Raw genomic sequence first — 14,875 nt, 5'->3', positions numbered from 1 at the left:
TTAAGTATATTCTCACGTGACGACTCCTCTACCCAAGTAGCATAACGGCTGCTGTCTCCCAGCTTGATATGTTCTGGAATAATATGCAGTAACACTGACATTAATAGCATCTTTACAAGTGGAAAGACAGTTCTTCTATAAGAACGTCCACATGTTCCTTGTGTGAAGTACGATTGCAGAGCCAGAGCAGTTCAGGTTTACTGAGCTACAGCAGAGGTCCACAATGTAGTTTGTAATTTGAAGAGATTGTGAAAGAACCCAGCATGGTCAATGCAGCCACTGTTGTGCATAGTAACTCTGAGGAGAGATGGCTACTATTGTAAAGACATGCAGAAGAGGTCCACCGCTAGTATAAGTAGCTTTAAAATGTTGAGTTGGGGCCAGGTGGCTCACACACTCAAGAGTGCCCCAGGCAGGAGGGTTGCTAGAGCTCAGAAGCTCGAGACCAGCCTGAGCAAGAGCGAGACCTTGCCTCTACTAAAAAAATAGAAATTATATGGACAACTAAAAATATATATAGAAAAACTTAGCCAGGCATGGTGGCATGTGCCTACAGTCTCAGCTACTCGGGAGGCTGAGGCAGGAGGATCGCTTGAGCCCTGGAGTCTGAGGGTGCTGTGAGCTAGGCTGATGCCACGGCACTCTAGCCCGGGCAATACAGCAAGACTGTCTCAAAAAAAAAAAGAAAAAAAAAAACATGTTGAGTTAGAAGTAGCGTATTTTGATGAAGGAAAAAAAGGTCATTTTTGGAAACTTATTAAGGAGTTCTCTACCGTAAAAAGTATGTATTACAGGGTGGAGAAACACATGAATTAAGATAAAGCACTTCAAAGAAATTTCAGGGTAGGTCCACACTCTGGTTAGACACCCAAAGTACTGCCTTACCTTATTATAAACAGAGAGAGGGAGGAATTATCATTAATACTTCTTGTCTTGGTCAGAAAGGAGAATTCCTTGTAGGAAGGAGCTGGGACCATCATAGCCTAAACGCACCAGTTCAGGGAGCCCGTTAGCTTATCGTGTGAGTAACGGCACAGCTTTCTGAGGCACCACAGCCACGTAGCAGGACATAACTCCTTTGAGAAAATTTGATAAGTCAGACCTACAAGGTAAAAATCGCTAATGCAGTTAGGCTCTATTGTTGAATAAAAGAAAGGAAAATATCATTGGTAGTGATTTTAAAATATTTAATAGTCTTTAAAATCCAAAATAATGTGATTCTTACAAGTTATGTGCCACATGAAGCAGGTGTTATTTTTTGAGAAATGCAGGTGATACTGAAAAACATTATATCGCACTGAGGTATTTTTTATTTTTAAAACTGAAGAAGAAAACAAAGTCTAGTTCTAATTATTTTTACATTTACAAAAAAAAACAATGCTACTGCTTGGCTCTTTTGCTATAATTTTAGGTTCTGAATACATTACAAGAGTCTATGGGAAAGAGCATTATAATAGTACATGTAGTTTTTAAAAGCTATGCACATCAAACCTGGAAAAACGGTCATACAGCAAGAGGCAGAGTGGAGGTAGGCTAGTACACATTTTGACTTTCTTCTCAAAGGATAGCTTTGAAAAACAAGTGTAACCAATTGTTACACCAAATTAAAATGGCGATATTAAATTGGTAACAAAATGATCCACATATTTTATACAATATTGTATTTCCAAACACGAAAATCAGCTCATGAAAACCAGAGAACCTAATATAGCACCGTTGAAACCATTCGTTATCCCTCATGCTTTATGTAATTTAAGATTTTGGCAGAAAACACCACCTGAAAAATGTCAGTCTCATTTCTATAAATCAATTTGGATTTCAATTAAAAGTGCTTTAGGAAAAAAAAGTATTCTTATCTCAAGATCAGTTAGCCATTTATAGCTCCACTGTTTTGGAAGTAAGAATGACAGGCTACATCTACTTTTAAATTTAAAACCAAGAACCAAGCAGTAAGGACAACAATGTCAAGAATATCACATTAAGAACCACACAGAACATGAGAAAGAATTTGGTGCATGTTTTTACACAACTACCAACTGATGTCAACAATTAAAAATTTACAAAGAGAAAACTTTTTTGCACTAACTGGTTTCAATACAGCACTGAATTTAACTCATCTTTGGGCTTCAACTTTACATAGACTGAATATGAAAGTGCCATACTGAGGCCCCTCTCCAATTTATAATGCCATAGTAAAATAAATTTCAAAACAATGCTAGATGGTCTAAAATTATACCTGTTCTGGCTGACAATATTTAAGACATTTTCTGGCCAATTTTTTACTTGAAGATGATTGTCTAGTTTTACAATATATCAATTTGAAGATAACATAGCTTTTCCCACATTTTAACTTCTTGGTACTGGCACAACCATTGCCAGCAGTGAACTTGTACCAGTCCAGGCCAACTCAAAAAACAACATTAAAAACATCTGAATGTCATTTTTTAAAGCGATGTCACAGTTTGTTTCCTCAGAAATTTAAAAGCATTTATTTGAAAACATCATCATCTTCACTTTGACCCTCAGAGTTAAGAAACATTTTTTACATCATTAAATCCAACATGTGATTGACATGCTATAATTACCACTCTCTAAGCTGTGTGCTGTACCCAGCTCGCGGGACCCCAGAGCTGCTCTGGGAATCCAGTGCATGTGAACAAGAAGGATCCTCCAACGTCCAGGCTTCAAATGTGCAAACACTGCTCTACTGGACGGTGCTGTATATGGAGGTTTTGTTACGTTTTTAAAGGACCAAAGAACACTATACTGAAGACAGCAAACATTTTTTGTAGAAGTTTTCAGTGTGTAAACACTGTTCCACCTGTATTTAAGGACTTTAAATGAACTTTAGTAAGGATATGATAATGACAGCCATTAAAAGATGCTGTTTGTTTTACTAACATTTCCCAAAATGGGCAAAATAGAGGCAACATGTGCCACGGGTTCCGTCATACTGGCCTTTGGCTGTGTTGGGGAAGTAATCATAGAAAAAGTGCCCATAAAATAGAGAAGGCAGCAAGTGAAACTAGAAAAAGGTTGGAGCTGTGTGAAGCAGATTTGAAAGGAGTTACCTTTATAAATTTTTTCTTAAATGAGTTGAGAACAGGAAGGAAGTGCAGGGACATCTGGCTTTGGGCCCTCCACTGCTGTCCTGAAGCAAAACAGATTCAGATTGTCCATGAGGCATCATCATGAGGGCTAATTAATAATTGTACCCCAAGTAAGAGCCAGTTCTCTAAGATTACAATGCAAAACGGAAAACAAACCACAAATTAAATACATGACACTGAAATCACCTTGATGAGAAAACCAAACACAAAGATATTTAAAAATATAAATAAATACATTTAGCCATTTTTATTCAAGAAACCCAGAGAACTGCTTTCAAAGCAATTACTTCTTTCAACCACCTTCTAAGTTCTTTCTTAAATACTTACTATTTTGATTGTCACTTAGTGCAGCACCTCAGTGTTTGCTGGTGGTGGTGGTGGTGGAATTTCACTTAATAGTCTCTTCATAAACTATTTCCTATTTTGCTAAAGAATGTTTCCCTGGGAAAGCCCAGGTAGCTTACAAATTATTGTAAAACACTCAAAACCTACAAAGTATTATTTTTATTTAAGAAAAACAAGGAATGTAGTGTTATGACATGGGGAAAAAAAACTATGCAAAACAGTCACATGGAAAGAAAGTATTTTAATTTTTAAATATCCAAGTTTGCTTAATTTCTTGTGAGTTCAACACTTTTAAATATCCTGAATTAATAACTGTACCAACAAAATTCATCCCCGGTGTTTCCACAGGAGACATTAAAGTAAGACCAAATTATACTTTTTTCCCTTTAACCAAAGTAGTCTTTTTCTCAGTCCTTTTTGTGCAAAAATATTACAAGAGCAATTCAAATGGAAACGCTGAAATGACATGCCAACATTTCAGGGCACATTTAAAACACTCAGAATAATTCTTGAAATTATTGTATTCTAAAATAGTACTACCAATCACTTTTAGATTAGTTCTGTATATCTACTCACGCGGATGCAATTTCCCTAGACCTCTGAAAATAAACAGGCTCATTGGTCTCTTTTGGTGTCCACACAATAGGCAAGATAGGTTTACAATAGTGTTTAAATGGAACTAGGCATCTACAATCTCTTGACTCCACCACATTCAAAAACAAAAGTCAAAGTTCATTTGGCTACCTTGAAATCACTCCCATAAACCTACTATGGTTCACTGGATCTAAACATTTCTCAGAAATGTGTCATTTAAAATTTCACCTAAGTGATGATTTGGGGATCCTTTAGAAATGGTTAATGCCTAAGATAATAAACTTTATCAAAATGAATAATTGCAATAAAGTGCTTGTTACATTTCAAAATGATGCTTTTAGACTGTGGTATGTTGCTTTAAAAGTATGTGCTATTCCTCCCATAAAGGATCCCCAGGCATGAGAGTTGGGTCTTCTCACCTGTCTCAAAAAGCAGCAGCACTATCTTTTGGTAGGCTGACGATAGGCACATTACCCATGCGGATGAGGCTATACTAGTGCTATGGCAAAAGGGGGAGTAAATTAGAAAAGTGGGGGGCATGTGGAGGGTTCCTACTATACGCATAGTTATATACAAATATATTAAATATGCTATAAAAATAGTCAACTCTTTTCCTTTGCAATGACTTCAGAAGCTCCTTTTAGAAGAATGCTCACCCAATGCAAACAAACTTAAAAGGTTCTCTTTCTCCAATCACTATTAAAATGGCAAGTGCCTTTGTGCTGTTTCTTCTCTACCATTCAAAAATTCCAATCAGCTTACCCCTGGCTAGACTCGCTCAGCAATGTTAATATCCAGTGTTTACACCTTCCAACATGGACTCTCGTGTGACTAAGAACACGGCCACAGATAAGAGTTTCACACAAATGTTCATCCATGAACTTTCAATCACCAAAGAAACAAAGAAAAAAGAAATTCTAAAGCAAAATGCTATTTGCATTCCACTTAAAAAAACATTTGCCTCAATGTAGTGGAAACATTTTAAAACATGTTGACTAATATCCAGTTTAAAAGAATTTTCACCTGTCTGTGTAAAATACTGTTTTAAGGGTCCCTTTCTAAGGCTTCTTGAACAAGGGTTCACCGCCCTTCAACACAATGCCCGTTACAGAGCTGGACTGCTTCAGTGCTCAGACTTCAAGCAGACTGCTTTTAAGGCAATAACCAACAACTGTAGCACTTCTGAAGAATCCAAACATTTTCACTATTCTATACTGAGTATTCTGTAACAAACTGTTCAAAATCACTGGCATCCTTTTATTACTAGTACATTCCTAAGCCAGATTTAAGTGCCAAAGGAGAGCACAGCCCTCTAAAACCACCCCCTCAGTTTAGGATGTTCAGAGGCTGAACTGTAGTATTTACTTACATGCTACCCCTGTTCCAACATTTGCGCCTCCAATATCCTCCACTCCCAAGAGGGAGTAGGTTGTGGTTCGACAACACTCTCAGCAGCAACCTGATTAATCCTTGGAGCTCTCACTTGCATTTGTTAAGCAACACTGACTCCCCCAAGGCCAAGGCAGTCCAAAGCAAGATGAGGAACTGCGGAGCAGCGAGCATTTTTCCTTACCCTCAACAGCTACCTAAAAAGTGCCACACAGAATAAGTGTTTTTAAGAAACACTGCATACATGTGAGAGTAAAGCAGAGGGAAGATAAGATTTTTTAAGAAGCTGAAAGGTGTTTCTATTTGGTATCTTTTCAGGATTTAGATTTGGGATTTTAATTATCAACTTTGGCTACAGAAATGAAGAACAGACAAGTGCTGAATCTTCATTTGAACGCTCAGGTGTCACGGGGGAGGGGCAGGGACAGCTTTGCAACCCAAATGTAAGAGGAGGAAACGAAGGTAAAGCAGCAGCCAACGGGCAGCTAGTGCTTCCGACACACTTCACACGGACAGTGAAGGGAAAGCAGCTGGCTGCTCCTGCAAATAAGCAACTGTTAATTCCAAGCAGGAAAAAGATGAGCTGTGAAGAACAACAAAAATTATAAATTTAAATTTTCTTTCCCAGATATTTGTGAAGATGGAAAATACTTGAAGGGGTTGGGGCAGGAGAATGTGAGTAAATAAACAGTTTACAGATTGACCTTTTGGCTTGTCTTACGCTTTGCTTCTGTCAACCTAAGTACCTAGTACTCCCAGTTCACCGTCTTTCTTTTAAGTATAGTAGTTAGAGGATAAGTCTTAATGTAATAGTTACTCATATCTTTTGTTAGCTACATCCATATCACTAGGTATTGCCAATAAATAAATGAGGCACAACTCAGACATATATGGAATGGCATAAGGTCACACAAGGCAATTTGAAAGGGGAGAACAATGCTGTTGCCGCGTTCTACATCCGTTTGTCTCTGTGTATGTATGCTCAAGGACATACATACTCTGACAACTATTCTTGATATTCATGGGAATGTTACAGATCTCTTCTGGACGATCACTTAGCTAGAAGAGCTCCTTGATATGTTAATTATTGATTGGTATCTAGTCACACTCCTTTTGTAGAAAGGTAGGTACCAATTTTCTTTGGTTGTTTTCTTTTTCAACATTACTTTTCAAATTTAACTGTGGCCAGGTACAGTTTTCCACAGAAAGACAAAGTATATCCCTTAAGGATGACAGCAAATCTTAGGACAGAGAAGTCTTAAGAACTGATTTAAGACTTAACTAGCAATTTTGCATTAGGTTATTTTCATTGCATAAAACTTTTTCTGTTTAACAACCTAAATTCTGTTATACATTTTCTTTTAAGTTCAATTTTGATTTATTATGCTTGTTCTCCACGCTTTCCTAAGTAATCATTTTTTATATTCTAATGTATTTTCCATTAATCTTCTTTTGTTCTATAGCTGTAAATTTCATTAGTACCATAAAATCTATGAACTGTTTTTTTAATGTATGTAATTTGTGTTAGAATTTATGTTAGAATTTATTACCTTTAGGCATGTGATATTGCCAAATGAAATCTTAGTTCACATTTAGAAAGCATGTGAGTTACAATATTCTAGTGCTACAGTGAAGGCAAAGCCAAATTCCTACCCCTTCTTTTTGCTTTGTAGGAATATCAAGATCATATTGAGCAAATACTGGTAATTCTTAAATGATTACTTAGCTTTAAAGAAAGATGCTGATTTGGGAAACAATATTGGAATCACATTAATAACTGTGATAGTGTTAGGTTATCATCTTTTATTTCTAAATTATTTGTACCTCCAGTCCAAGAAACTGATAGCAGTCTTCAAAGGAACTTAGGAGAATAATAATGACACTGATACCCACATGCTGTTAAAAATGTACTAAGGTTTCAAAACTGCTACTGAAACCAGACAATGAGTTCAAGATGGTGAGTTATCACCTGAATTAAAATCAAGGCACTATGGGTTTTTTTTTTCCCCTCAAATAACCCTGAATAATTTCTGACTGAAAGAAGCATTGAAATTGTGAAGGATAATAAAAAAGATTCCAACAAATCCTAAAAGTTAAAATTCCCACCACTGAGAATGTTAAAAAGTGCCTAAGGTGTTTTGTGTGCAAATTTTACCTCTATAACTGAAACATTCTTGAAATTACTTTCAGGCTTGTTGAAAACCATTTACACAAATATTTCCAACTATGAACTATATCAAAATATGCAATCAAAAATCCCAACCATCTAAAATAAAGCAGTGCAAATACTATTTTCAAACATAATTGACAAATAATGAAATGAGGGATATATCTGAATAACTTGAAAATCCTGTTGTATCAATAATTTAACCTGAAAAAAATAATCCATTCCCAGCAGCACATCATACCTCACTGAACAAACTGTGACATCACAGCCAAAGTATGAACAAAAAGACTTGTGCCCTGGAAAAATGAATAGAACACTACCGTGTTGTAAACAAAAGGAAAAACAGGATGTATCAGTTTGCACATGGTATCAGAATCTAAGGAAATGTACTCACACCTATAAGGAAGAGATAATGCTTTCATGCAGCATACAACATTTTGCTTTCTCTCCTTTTATCCAGACATATACATATCTTTACAACATCTGTACACAGAGAATTTGAACCTACACAACATTCTGAAAGTAATTACTGTTCCGTCATTATCTGAAAAGGGAGAGGAGCTGGGCTGGGGGTGGGGACTGCTGAGTCTACTGGACTGTCTTCATGGCATCACTGTGGGCAGACCCCTGGCATGGCAGTGGTGTGTCCTCTGTAACACTTGATAACAGGCACAGAACCACTAAAAGTTACTAACATTGTTAGCGCCTTTCTGATTCACTGGAGGTCGTTTCATAGCTGAGCTTCTTAACATTTGGCAATATACTCTTTCTCCATCAGAAAACATCTGGGCAACTAAAACACTGTCAGAATTGGCTGTGTCCCTATGATCATTTCCTGCCGGCTGGTATTTAATATACATCTGTAGCACTAGGCAGCATTTTCTCTGCCGATTCCAGGAACTAGACCATTCAAGACTGCATCTCATGAAACTGCTGAACTTCTCCTCCTATCCTCAGGTCATCTGAGTAACTCTTTTTGGGCCATCCCCTTCCTCCCTTGATGTCAGAGAGGAAGTGTGTGCTACTGTGGTTGAGCCTTGGAAGGATCAGTCAAACTGTCAGTCCTGTGCCGACTAAGTTGCTGCTGTGGCTGAGACTGGTGTTGCTGGTGATGTGACTGAGGGAAAGTGCTCTGTTGCAGAGGAAACGCAGCAGACAGGATGAGCTGAGCTGAAGGATTCCCATGGAGCAACCTAGAAGTCTGAAAAACAAATGGATTATGCAATACTTCTTTGCCCCCATTACACTGTCCACATAAGAGTTACTCAAGTTGTCCACTGTCTGTAGGGACAGGATCCTGAAATTCTACATGACCCACGTGATTTTTGTTCTCTACTTTAAAAATCATATTTTGGAAAATGCTTATGAGGCTTTCCTTCTTTCTGGAAGTATGACAGGATTTTATTTAAGGAATCTGAACTGGAGGTTTTATGGTGTAGGAAGCAATCTATGTCTTAAGACAAACTACATGTGTTCTTTTCCTTTATGTCCTACAGACCTGTATTTTAAACAGAATAAAATTTGAGCACAGCTATGTAAACCATGAATACTGGGGCCAAATGGAAAATGCCACTGCACACTGGTTTGCTCAGCTAGTTAGAGCAGCGCAGGTAAGTGGCCCAAGGTGTGGGCTCTGAGGGGGGCTGTGTGGCTCAAACTCGGGCTGCCCCATTTACTAGATGTGTCATTTGCTCAAGCTCTTCACTTCTTTGGGCCTCAGTTTCTTTATTCCTATGTAGGAATAAAGTCTGCCAAGTTGGGTTTTTGTAAAGATTAGTTATTAATATTATTATTTAAAAGCACCATAAAAATGAGGGCAAAGTTGGAACCTTGGCCAGGCACAGTGGCTCACGCCTGTAATCCTGGCATTCTGGGAGGCCGAGGTGGGCGAATCGTTTGAGCTCAGGAGTTCGAGACCAGCCTGAGCAAGAGCGAGACCCCATCTCTACTAAAAAAAAAAAATATATATATAGAAAGAAATGAGCTGGACAACTAAAAATATACAGAAAAAGGAAATTAGCTGGGCATGGTGGCGCGTGCCTGTAGTCCCAGCTACTCGGGAGGCTGAGGGAGGAGGATCGCTTGAGCCCAGGAGTTTGAGGTTGCTGAGAGCTAGGCTGACGCCACGGCACTCTAGCCCGGGCAACAAAGTGAGACTCTGTCTCAAAAAAATAGATGGAACCTTGAGTCCAAGATGAGCTCAAGTTCTTAATGACATACATATACTGCTCCCTCCACAGTATTTCTCCTCTGATATTGATTTACAACTGAAAAATTACAATAAAATTTATTCCAACAAAATAATTTAATATGTATACTACTATAATAAAAAGAAATTCCTATTCTGAAAAGAGTACAGTTTGATGGGCAGCTAGAAAGAAAGAGAAAGAAAGATGCCTTTGTTTAAATTCCAGAAACTCTTGCCCAAGACAGAGAAAACAGGCTGGATGTGAAGTGGCCGCTCCTCTGCCCAGCAGTTCAGATAACTGAGTTTGCCCAGGGCAGGACTAGTCTTCCAGACACTGAGGAAGGGAAGAAAAACATGGCTAAACAGGACAGGCTTTCTATCTTTGTGGAGATTTCAACTGTACAATAAGCTTTTATGAGTTTTTCATTCAGGTCGTTTACAAAACCGTTCATTAAATGCTTAACTTCGCTATACCAGAGTCAGTGGGTCGGAGCCGGCCTGCCCGGGGAGGGTTGGTTACCTGTAAAAACTGCTGCGGGGGCTGCGGCAGCTGCGCCTGAGATGGCTGCTGCACCGACGCCAGCTGCGGCTCCTGCGAGTTCTGCTGCTGCTGCTGCTGCGTCAGCGACAGCGACGGCGACTGTGGCTGCTGCGTGGCGAAGGTCGGGTAGGCGGTCACCACCTGGCCCATGAGCATAGTGCTGGGCACCATGACCGCCCCACAAGCCACGGGAGCAGTCACTAATTTGGTCACAAGTTGCTGACCTTGAGAAAATCTGTTAGAAGAAAGAAAAGAAGTTGGAGTCAAAAATACAAGGTATACATCCTAAAAGGCAGTGGGCTGAATACTTATTTAAGATGTAATAATACCCCATGATATTGCCAACCCAGTTTTTTAAAAACTTTATATCCTATTTTGTTTCATGTTTTTAAAGATTCCCTTTGGGATAGCAAGCAAAAAATGTATATAGCAAAATCAACATGACAAAAATCCACAATTTAGATATCCATATTCAAAAGAAAGAAGCTGGACTCTTACCTCACATCATATACAAAAATTAACTCAAAACGGATCAAAGACCTAAACATAAGAGCCAAAACATAAAACTCTAAAAAACACAGGAGAAATGCTTCATGACATTGGATTTGACAATGATTTCTTGGACATGACACCAAAAGCACAAGCAACGAAAGAAAAAAAGATAAACTGGACTACATCAAATTAAAACTTTTGTGCATTAAATTTCTGTGCACTATCAACAGAGTGAAAGGCAAACCACAAATGGGAGACAATGTTTGCAAATCATGTATGTGATAATGTAGCCAACTCTATGAACAAATTTCAATGACCCCCTATGTTTTTTTATAACCTCCCTTAGCTAAACTCCTTGAACTTTTTGAGTTGTTTCCCAGAATTGGTGGAATTTTTACAAGATCAAGGAGTTGAGATTCCCAAGGCCCCAGAGTAAAATCCCTGAAGCCAAGAATCACCATCCCCCACGACCTGCCCCAAATCACACGGCCCCTCCTTAGAAAGCCCATGATATCTGTTGGTCTAGAAGACAGATTTGAGACTATTTCTCCCATTCTCTCAACAGACGTCTTTCACATTAAAATTCCTTTCTTCCTTGGCAATCCTCTCGTTGTGTCAATAGTTGGATCTTTGTGTAGTGAGCAACTGGATAAGGGGCTAATAACCAGAATATATAAGAATTCCTACAATTCAACAATCAACCCAATTAAAAAATGGGCAAAGGTCAAACTTGAATAAAGGGAAGATATACAAACGGCTAATAGGCACATGAAAAGGTGCTCAACATCACTCATCATCAGAGAAATGCAAAGCAAAGTCACAATGAAAGACCACTTTATACCCATCAGGATGGCTATTATAAAAAAAAAAAAAAAAAAAAAAAAAAACAGCGTTGGCAAGAATGTGGAGGAACCCTTGACCCTGCTGATGGGAATATAAAATGGTACAGCCACTGTGGAAAACATTATGCAGTACCTCAAAAAAATCAAATATAGAATTATCATATTCTATGTCCATATCATATATCCAAAAGAAATGAAAGCAGGGACTCAAACAGATACACTCATATTCATAGGTAGTAGCATTATTCATAATAGCTAAAAGGTAAAGGCAACCCAAGAATCCACTGACAGATGGAATGAATAAGCAAATGTGGTATGTACATACAGTGGGGTATTATTTAGCCTTAAAAAGGAAGGAGATTCTGATACACATTACAGTGAGAGCATCCTGCTAAGTGAAATAAGCCAGTCACAAGTGAACAAATACTACAGCATGATTCCAGTTATATGAGGTACTTAGTAGTCGGATTCACAGACAGAAAGCAAAACAGAGGTTACCAGGGGCTGGGGGAAGGGAGAATGGGGAGTTAGTGTTTAGAAGGGTGGTTGCTAAGGGCTGGGGGATGGGGAGTTGTTTAACGGGTATAGAGTTTCGGTTTGGGAAGACTTAAAGTTCTGGAGCTGGCTGAGGGTGACGGCAACAACCATGTGAATGTACTTAATGTGACACTAACTGTACACTTTCAATTGATTAATATAATAAATTTTATGTTATGTATATTTTATCACAATACACAATGTTAAACCTGTAAAAACAATATATGAACTTTTTTCTTTTTATAAAATTACTAGGTACTTGGGAGTCGGATATATATGGCACATGCTTTATTTGCCACATTAGCACACAGTTCATGAATGAACTTAAAGCTATCATGAGGTAATTTTTTAAAACTCTAGGTTTACAGAAGAAATTTACACTGAAAGTTGTATTTTACAAACATAATTCAAAACCAAATGACATTTTAACAGTACTCTCAATTTATGAATTATCAATGCAGCACAGTGCCCATGGTGCTAGAATTCACTAATTTTCCCTCCTTCCCCGACTTCCTTTTTACTATTCATATAAAAGAAAAACAAAAAATGATGCCTTTTCAGGGAACGGTATTATTTCCACTTGCCTCTTCTGTGAGATCGAGTTAGTTCCTAGCACTGGCTGTTACAGTGAGGAAACTGACATATGACCCTATCGTAGATGCAGCATGAAATAACTGCAATTAGGTTTAAAGTATATAACAATATTTCAAAATAAAATTATAAATAATTCATTTTGAATCCATGCCAGATCTTGAACATAAAATACATTTTATATACTCCACAACCAAATGCTTTAATGTAAGACAAAAAAAGAATTAAAGATTTTAAAAATAAAGAAAGCACAAAGAAATAAGTAATGTTTACAAAGTATACTTAGTCACAGAAGTGCTAAGTACTAATTCCTCTGTAATTTTAAACAAAGTTAATACCTGAATTGCCTAATGGCAATGTAATAAGATGGAAATGTAATAATACTTCATACATCTCTGGCACCAAAAGACGTTCTCTACTCTATTTTTGTTTAAGTCACACTTCTGTAGCTTTATATATACTGCTCCGTCTGCCTAGAGTCCCCGCCACATGCACACCCAAAGCCAAGCTCTTTAAGGCACGGGACAAGTTTCCCCTCCTCTGTGAAGCTTTTCTTTTGAGACAGAGTCTCACTCTGTTGCCAGGGCTAGAGTGCCACAGCATCAGCCTCACTCACAGCAACCTCCAACTTCTGGGCTCAAGAGATCCTCCTGCCTCAGCCTCCCGAGTAGCTGGGACTACAGGCATGTGCCACCATGCCCCGCTAATTTTTTCTATATATATTTTAGTTGTCCATATGATTTCTTTCTATTTTTAGTAGAGATGGGGTCTTGCTCTTGCTCAGGCTGGTCTCGAACTCTGAGCTCAAACGATCCACCCGCCTCAGCCTCCCAGAGTGCTAGGTCTGTGAAGCTTTTCTTGACCACACTCCTCTATTCACCTGCTTGCCTCAACCCATGGAACTGTTCACTACCTCCTCTCTAAATACCTAGTAAGTATTCATCACACCAAACACTACCGATTTGTTTACCTTTCTATTGCTTTCACTAGTCTAGTCTTTCCCAAAAAGGACTGTGCCATACTCATCTAACTAGCCCTTCAATCATTGGCTGAAATGTTTTTTTCCTACCCTCAAAAAAAGAGCTGTTTACAAATAACTGTTCACTTTTCAAAATGCATAGCAGCATTCTAGTTTAATGTCTTTTTCTCAGGCTTTAAAACCAGCCCCCTGCAATTCTATGGAGCACATTCATAAGACTTTCTGGCTGAATATTAGAGCTAGAAGTTGGACTTTTTAAGTTGCAGGAACTTAGCTCCAAAGAGAAGCAATGAGTTCTCCCTGCTCTCATTGCCTATGTGATACTGCAGCTTCTTTGCTCTCTGGAAATTATTAACAAGATTTTAATAAACTATATTATACTGTCTAACACAAACAGCAAAACTGTATTATAAAAGCAGCAGCTTACTTGTAATACAATAGATTAAAAATAAAATGCATTTAAAATAGGAGATTTAAGACTTCAGAGATCCTATAGTTAAAAGACAGCTTCCCAACAGATGAATGGCATTTCTTCAAGAAATTTGTTTCTAAGTCAGCTATTTGGACTTCCTGCTAAAATAAGCACAGATGGCTGTTTTTCTAGAATAGTGCACAAAAGCTTAGTGCAATATATGTTTAAGCACTTGAGCTCTGAAATCAGACATCAAGGTTTGAGTTCAGAACCCCCTCCTCACTCCTTTATAGGCCCTTGACCAAATTACTAAAAACCCACCTTTTCTTTATCTGGAAAACAAAAGACCCTAACATATGTTTTTTAAAATGAGAATTAAATGAGATAATATATTTTGAACATTTAACAATCTTAAAAAAGGTAAGCTACCTTAACCATTGTTAGTACGTGAAAACTCTCTAGCATCTGTATGGAAAAGACAAAACCTTCACAGTCACACAAGGCCTGTCATGCACTGCGTATAACAGCGATCTGTAGAAGCTGGATTCTATAACATTGCAGTAGCACATTTTTGAGCAAGAAACAAAATCTGTGGTTACCCTTCTATTATAAAGTCCTTAAGCAAAAATACATTCTATGTTTTTATTTCAAACCTAAGAATGCTAGCTGCAGTGAGAAACAAATTAAA

General features: G+C 38.0%; 1 protein-coding gene across 3 annotated transcripts in view; it reads right to left on the bottom strand.

The window, feature by feature from the left end:
• Positions 1-1,166: 1,166 nt before the first annotated feature.
• Positions 1,167-14,875, bottom strand: part of CLOCK (clock circadian regulator) — a 91,180-nt gene continuing 77,471 nt past the window's right edge. For 2 of the 3 annotated variants that reach the window (XM_069458564.1, XM_069458566.1), the window contains exons 19-20: positions 10,314-10,569; positions 7,780-8,806 (exon numbers count right to left, since the gene is read on the bottom strand). In XM_069458564.1, coding sequence (XP_069314665.1) covers positions 8,627-8,806; positions 10,314-10,569 — 436 coding nt within the window. In that variant the 3' untranslated portion in view covers positions 7,780-8,626. Of the gene's footprint in view, positions 8,807-10,313; positions 10,570-14,875 lie in introns of all 3 variants that reach the window. The other variant, XM_069458565.1, reaches the window with a different exon arrangement.

This window comes from Eulemur rufifrons, chromosome 24, assembly GCF_041146395.1.
Source record: "Eulemur rufifrons isolate Redbay chromosome 24, OSU_ERuf_1, whole genome shotgun sequence".
NCBI classification, from domain to species: Eukaryota; Metazoa; Chordata; class Mammalia; order Primates; family Lemuridae; genus Eulemur; species Eulemur rufifrons.
Note: the sequence above shows the minus strand (reverse complement) of the source record. Positions and strands in the feature narration are given on the sequence as shown.